Raw genomic sequence first — 7,837 nt, forward strand, 5'->3', positions numbered from 1 at the left:
AAAATCAACGTTTTGAAAAAAAAAAAATGCATATTTAATCTCAATGCCCATCTGACTACATTAAAGTTCACAACACAATTCTAGTGCAAACTATGTACATTCTCTCAACAACTTTGAACTTTCACATGTATGCTGGATACTTGTTGGCTCTTTTTCTGCACCATTCAATGAAACATAACCAAAAAAAAAATCAACGTTTTAAAAAAAAAAAATGCATATTTAATCTCAATGCCCATCTGACTACATTAAAGTTCACAACACAATTCTAGTCAGTTCTGCGGTACTGTGTCTTTAAGTGATTTCTGAGGGTGCGCGAGACGGCTGCGCGCGCCCGCTCCCGTATGTGGACACTCCAAAAAAAATGTGTTAAGAATTACAAAAGCTGGATCAGTAACACTGGAAGATAAACGCAACAACTGTTCATCAGTCGCAAGGTGAGCCTCATCCCGTTATCTGTCGCTTGCATGCAGCGGGCTGTTAGTTCTCTGATGTTTTTCGTTATAGAGACACAATACAAAGAGGGTTTTGCAAAATGAACCGGCGAGAAGTAAAGAGGCCCCTTGAGCGTCTCAGCGCTTACATCTCAAGGCGAACTTTAGCTTTCCTCCTTCCCTTTCTTTGCTACATTTTAAGGGGCTGGTTTATTAAATGTCACATTTAAACGCACGACTTCCGAGCTTACCCCTAACATACCATCTTTCGACACTAAACGAGTGTAAACACGGCTGGAGACACCGTGGCCGGCAGGCGGAAGACGCTGGTTCCACTACGGTGTCCCTTAGCTCCGCTCCCCGGTTTAGAGTGCAGGCAGAGCCGCGAGCTGCGCGCAGGGACAGCCCGGTGCGCCGGTGAGACGGAGCTCTGAAGGCGGGTCGCAAAAGCACAAAAACACTACAAGTTTCTCGCAGTGAAGTGCAGAGGAGATACAATGTCTTCGTTCGGCGTGAGTTTCATTGTGGCATCACAGCTGAGGGAGTTATTTTGTCATAACTTACGGGAGTTTATTGTCTGAGGAGATGAAGCGGCGAAGGGGCCTCGGCTACGGCACCGCTCGGGTAGCGATGCATGTAGCCTATGCACCCTTAAAATTAGCAATAGGAATCAATATGAATATAGCCATTCTGATTCCTCTTAACGATTCTGATTCGTTAACTGTTCCATTAATGATTATTTTAGTACTTTGGACGGATAAGTAATTTAAATGAATGTAATTCTTGTTCATATTTATTCTCCTCAGATGATTATATCTTTCAGCAAACGTAACAAAGCACAAATAAATGTTTACACGGATTTCTGTGGTGTAAATCATTCCAATAATTGGTTCTAACTATATAGATAAAGATGACTAAATATTAAAATACATGTATATCATTTAATTTAGTCATTTATATGAAACGCCACTGATTCAAAGCTCATAATTTTTGTCATATAGACAAAGTAGACAGTAACTACATTAAACCTTAACTACAACATAACACACTGGCCGTTCTTGGCTAATTAAAAGTAAAGAAAGTAATAATTTACAGTTCAGTGAGTCAGATTCATTCAGCAAAGGCTCCGAATCACAAGTGATTCACTAAAAGAATCGGTCCATAAGAGTCATTCGTTCGAAGCTCGTACCACTGCGGACTACACTGGTCGTGTTTTTTGTCTTTGATTCACTAAAAAGAACCGGCTCATTTTGGGATTCGAACATCGCTGTTTGTTCGTAAATGAAAAAAAACAGCACACAATTTGGTTTGCTATTTCTATGTTCATAAACAAATATTGGCAGGGTTGTATCTCGTGCCACTGAAACATCTGTTCTGGTGTTAAATCTTACAAATCTTAATCTTAAAATTACAGAACATTATATTTATAATGTTTAATAGACCTATATTGTTTATAAATAGCCAATAAAGCTGAATATCCCCCACAAATGTTCATTATCAGACTCTTTTAGATGTTGTATAATTGCAATACACTTCCTGTAAGCTTACTATTAACATTGAATTGTGATTTACCAGTTTACATGGAACAACAAACACTTGGCTAAATATTGTATTAGTATTAGCCATACCACCAAGTGAAAGACTAATTAGTTTGATTAAAATTTTTTAAAAGTACAGGATTATATGGTTGGCTGCATATTTTATTTGCATTTAGCATTGTTTTTCTCTGCTGTCTTTGACCCAGCCGTGACCCATATTTGAGTTGTGGGCCTACTCATTTGCCCTGGAGGTTGGGGAGCCCAACCATAAATTTTATACCAGGCTCTGTAAATTTTTGTGACAGCGCTGCCTGTAATAGGGAGACTGGGGAATGTTGTAACATCTGTTTGCTTTAATGTCAGTAACACTGTTTTTTTTTTTTTTACAATCAGTCTTTTAAATAATTTGTCCCAAAAATATGTGCTAACTAATTGTTAAATGTGAGCTTATACACTATCCCAAGGTTGTTACAACACTTCCTGTCTTCCTGTCAGCAATTGTTCTAGTTCTTTTTTTTTCTTCTTTCTTTTAATATACATTTTAGATTAAAGTTTTGAGCAAACATGCATGTCAAATCAAATTAAACAAGAGAATCTGCTGATGATAACAGTTATGTAAATTGATATTTATAACCTGACTGCATTAAAATTATAATCCATTAGTGTTGTGAATGTTGTTGTTTTTTAATTGTTGTATAATGGTGATTTCATCCCTGTAGATAATTTGTTAAAATTACAAATTTCAACTCTCCCTGGTCCCACCTACCATTAATGTTTTTTTTTTTATGTATCCTTATTAGTTTAAATGAGGCTCTAATCACTCTGCTAACACTGCTTATGTCGTCATGCAATGTTTTAGAATTAAATGTTATTGATGTTGTTAAAATTACAAATTCTGTTCTTTCCATTTTAGAATGTAAACAAGATCACTGGTGGAGCTTCCCCATGCACCTACATCCCTTCCATTCCGACCTTCTAGAATGTTCCTGAAGACAGTTCCTCCGGTGGTGGCTATTCACTCGGAATGGAGGTCCAATAAGAGCTACAGCCTGCCTCTCTTTTTCAATGACAGTGCCTCCGACAGCGACCTTGCCTCTGTTAGCAGCACCCCCATCCCACAGAAGATCCAGATGATTATAGAGAGCCTCCACAGCACCCAGTCTTCGGACATGAGTGAAAACCTGCAGACCGAAAAGGCTGCTCATTCCAGCCACGAGGCTGGCTACAAGGGTCAAATGCGACTCATGGACACTTCTGCGAGATCCCGGCGAACAGGGGCAGACACTAAGCCACAGACCGCCAGATCTGATACTGGCGATGATTCAGACAGTGACGATTCTGTGGACAGAGGCATTGAGGAGGCCATTCAGGAGTATTTGAAGGAGAAGGTGGACCACAAGCGCAAAGGGGATCCGATGGCAAGTTCGCCCCCAGCGCCCAAGCTTCAGCGGAGGGAACCAACTGTCCCAGATGCTGCTAAACAACACACACATTCCAGTAGCGGTAAGGTGCTAACTGCTAGTAATCATATACAGAGAGCCTTGAGTGGGACGCAGCCCCTAAAGAAGAAAGTCAAGAAGAAGAAGCTAAGCAAAGAAAATCCCTTTAAGAAAGCAGACACAAGTAAAATTTTGCCTGTAAAAAGCCTTCCTCCACCCAAAGCTAAGAAAGGATCTTCCTCGTCTTCAGAGATGGATAGATCTCCACCTCGTCTCGTCATTAAAGAGGAAGAGGAATGGCTCGATTCAAGCAGCGATGATGGAATTGAAGAGGAGATTCAGAGATTCCAGCAAGAGAAAAAAGAAAAACAGGAAGGTGAAAAAGATGCCCTGAGATCTTCACGACAAAGGGAGGACTCTGAATCGAGCAGCGATGAAGGTATTGAGGAAGCCATCCGATGCTTCAAGGAAGAAAAACACAAGCAGAAGAAAAAGAAAAGTCTTCTCAAACCTGCCCAACTTGTGCCTGCGCAACGTAGCAAACCAGCCGTCGCTTCTTCCGAATGCATGAGCACTCAGCCACTCAAAGCACTGTCCAAGAAGAGCAAGAAGAAGTTGACAACCAAGAAGTCTAATCTCCCTACACCACTGGGTGTAAGCCACTTTTTGAACAAGTGTACATCCCAGGGCTCTAAAGTCAAAGGGTGTGCACCACCCCCTTCAAACTCAAAACAAACCCACACTGAACATCGGATCCATTCCAGCCTGAAGGTCAACACTGCTGAGCTGATGTGTGCTGAAGCCATTCTAGACATCTCCAAAACCGTCATGCCCGAGGTGTTTGAGTCCAACTTAAGCATTGCTAACAGAAATTTGCTTCAGATGCCAACATTACCCACTGTTGCACCATCTGCAGATAAAAGTGATGAAAGCTCTGTTGACAGTGAGGACGGGATTGAACAAGAGATAAGGAAATTTTTGGAGCATAAAGCAAAGATGAACAAAGAGCTTCCGACAATGACAGGTGCACCTCCACCAGCTTCAGGAGATCCCACCGCAAGCAAAGAGCCAAAGAAGAAGATGAAGGAAACCCAGCCGAATAAAGCAGTGAGGCTCTCCCTGTCAAAAAAACGCAAGTTCAAAGAAGAACAAAGCAAACTTTCTAGAGATGGTGACTTGGTTTTGAATATTAAAGAGGAGCCTCCAGGGACACCTCTGAATCATAGTGACTCCACCAGACCAGAGCTTTCAACCACTCCCACTGTTGAATCCCATTCAAGTAGTCTAACCACCGTGAAAATCAGCAAACCGAAGCAGAACTCCCCACCTCGCAAGGGTACGGATAGTAGTGTACTCAAAGACAAAGGTTCCACTTACAGTATGTCCAGCCCAAAGACTGCTGGCTCAGAGAGAAATTACAGCAGTGACAAAAGCAGCTCCCTGGACAGTGATGAGGATCTAGATGCCGCAATTAAAGATTTGCTTAAGACAAAGAAAAAAGTCAAAAAGAAAGTGAGGGACATGAAGGCGAGAAAAAGCGCCAGACCTTCCGAGGCTTCATCTTTGGATGCTATGAAAAAACGGAAACCTTTTACAGACCTGAAGAGTATCCCACCTTCCCAGCTTGTTAAGTCTGGCATCTTGAAAGGTGGCAAAGAAACACTGAACATTCAGACCAAAAATGACAAGGGTCATAAAAGCAAAGCAGTTAAAGGCAAATCAGAAGTCCAGAACATCAAACAATCTAAAAGCCCTGCACAACCTGACAAGGTGACTGGGAATGGTGGGATTCCTAAGACTCAAGATGTGGACATACCTTCTTCCAGTCTGCATGCAGAAGACGACGACAGTTCTGTGGACAGCGATGATAGCATTGAGCAAGAGATCAGGAGATTTCTAGCTGAAAGAGCCAAGGAGTCTTCACCTCTCACTGCAAACACCAAACAGAAGGAAGAGGCCGTAGACTCCTTGACCTCACCTGCGGAGTGTGATGTTAAACCAGAACTTCAAAAGATTCTAATTGAAACTCCAGTTTCTGCTTCAGCATCAACCTCTCGTAGACTCTTCAAAAGTGAAACACAAGCGGAATCTATAGGCACACCTGCAAGATCCACGGATGCACCTGCAGAACTCAACAAGGGACCAGTCCTGACAACTGGCAGCTCCTGCATTATGGGTTGTAGGACGACCGAAAGTCAAAAATTTGAGATCTCGACCCCAAGAGATCCAAAGAACGGCAGCTCCCAGACAGGAAAGGACACTCGGACAAGTCATACCATCAAACCCAACTCCTTCACTACGCCCTCTGTGAGCTCAGAGATGCCCCGATCATCAGGTCATCAACACCAGAACCTATTCCTGATGAGACCCGTTAACAGCAGTATGAGCGACGTCAAGGAACTTTCCCCGGCAGATGGTAATGACCTTGCCGTCAGCCGCCAGAGGGTACCATCAGCCACTAGGATACCTTTGAAGGATGTCATTAGTTCTCTTTGTCCCTCACCTATCTCGAAACCTCAAATTAGTTCCTGTGCTGTCACCACTGGTGACCCCTCGATCTCGGCGCCCCCTGGGGGCAGGACAGAGGGACTTTACTTGCATAACCGCCTTAAAAGGGACCGACACCTCTCCGATAGACCACACTTATCCCCCGCCACTTCGCACCTGTGCCAGCCCACACCTGTACTGCAGCCCCACCAGGGCGGCAGCGTAATCCAGGTACAGGCTGCTTTCCCAATGCCCTTAGCAAAGACAAACCACCTGCAGGTCAGCCAAATTGAGCCGACTGAGTCCACTGCATGTTTAGGAGCAAGACAAAGGGAGGGAGGAAGTGTTAGCAAGGAAGAGAAAGAGCAGGAAGATGAGGAAGAGAAATGTGTTGATGAGACAGATGTAGAGTCAGATGAGGAAAGGAAAGATCAGAAGACAAAAGACAGGAAGACGCAGCCCCATAATCAGTGAGTACCTACCTGTTCTCCCTCCAAACACACACACATATCAGTTGAGGGAACGTGGTTGCCAAATCCGAGTACATATCCATGCTCTAAGATCTAAGATACGAAAGACTTCAACAAATTGTTGACGTCTTTAATTAGAAAGAGTTGATGAGTGTTTTGGTCATTGGTTTGGGCGGATCTATGGATCCAAATCTGTGATTCGCAAGTATTTTGCTAGATTCCCAACCATACAGCCGAAATTTTCCTTCGGCTTTAAGCATTAGTTGTTTTATTTTAGCATTAGCCTGACGGACTGCGGCGTCTCTTCCTGCATTTCTGACTTTTTGTACTGTATGATTTAGGTTCCATGGGACGTCATGTAAGACTCTTTGAGTGTACCACATCCTTTTTTTTGTATGTTTGTACATTTATAAATATATTTAAAAGCAGACATGATGTCATGAAGAGAGATTAAACTTGGTTTTTTATTGTTTTTGTGTTGTATTTTCTCTGCAGCAGCTGCAGCATTTCTGAATGAATCCTGCTTTACAAACTTTGCTTTTTGAGAAATTCTTATTTGAGACTACGAAAAGTAATCGCAATTAAAATCCGAAGGTTTATGAAAAGATGACAGTATCATTGGTGAGTTTACTAGTTTCCAGGTTTAAATATTTACTCTATCCATAAGGAAATCGTTTGTTTTTCTGCAAAAAATTCTACAAGTTAAACACAAATGTGCAAATTGCGTCTTTAAGTACTAAGTTTAAGTTTAAGTACTTTAACTGTATGAAGGACTGTAGAGTGTAAAGGCAAAGAGAATGAAAACACTTTTGTTTGCATCAGTGCATATTCATTTGTTATTCATCCACAATGGTTCAACACTCTGAGAGGACGGTCTGAGTCACCTTTCAGTAACGTTAAAATAGTCCCTGAGGTTTCTAAATGAGGAAAATCTCCTCAGCGCAACAGTGAATGACTAAGATGGGTCTCATTTGTGAAACACAAGCAGAATGAATTTACATTAAAATAGTTCCCAAAGCCCTTCTTGTATAAATTGTTCCATTTAATTCAAAGTAACAGTCTACACAAGAACAGTTTGATGAACAATTTATCAAGAAATTTGTTCTGCTTGTTTCATAAATGACACCCTTTAAGTTTACATATGTATATAGAATGTGTATGAAAAATGGCCATTTACTCAGTATTAAAATTTTACAGATAAACGGCAGTAGCAGTTATCGTAACCCTTACGCTTTTTTTAAATCTTCGAAATACTAACTTGCCCTCAACAAGCATGTTTTTTTTTCACAATGTTCCCTTTTAAAGGGGTCATATGATGCTGCTAAAAATAACATTATTTTGTGTATTTGGTGTAATGAAATGTTTATGCGGTTTAAGGTTCAAAAAACACATTATTTTCCACATACTGTACATTAATTATTCTCCTCTATGCCCCGCCTTTCTGAAATGCGTCGATTTTTACAAAGCTCATC

General features: G+C 41.5%; 1 protein-coding gene across 1 annotated transcript; it reads left to right on the top strand.

The window, feature by feature from the left end:
- The first annotated feature begins 306 nt into the window (after window positions 1-306).
- Window positions 307-7,626, top strand: LOC107720915 (protein phosphatase 1 regulatory subunit 26-like). The gene is made up of 2 exons (XM_016528746.1): window positions 307-434; window positions 2,883-7,626. The coding sequence occupies exon 2, from the start codon at window positions 2,950-2,952 to the stop codon at window positions 6,367-6,369; it is 3,420 nt and encodes a 1,139-aa protein (XP_016384232.1). The 5' UTR covers window positions 307-434; window positions 2,883-2,949; the 3' UTR covers window positions 6,370-7,626.
- Window positions 7,627-7,837: the final 211 nt, after the last annotated feature.

The sequence above is a fragment of the Sinocyclocheilus rhinocerous genome, unplaced genomic scaffold (assembly GCF_001515625.1).
Source record: "Sinocyclocheilus rhinocerous isolate Xijiao unplaced genomic scaffold, SAMN03320098_v1.1 scaffold751, whole genome shotgun sequence".
NCBI classification, from domain to species: domain Eukaryota; kingdom Metazoa; phylum Chordata; class Actinopteri; order Cypriniformes; family Cyprinidae; genus Sinocyclocheilus; species Sinocyclocheilus rhinocerous.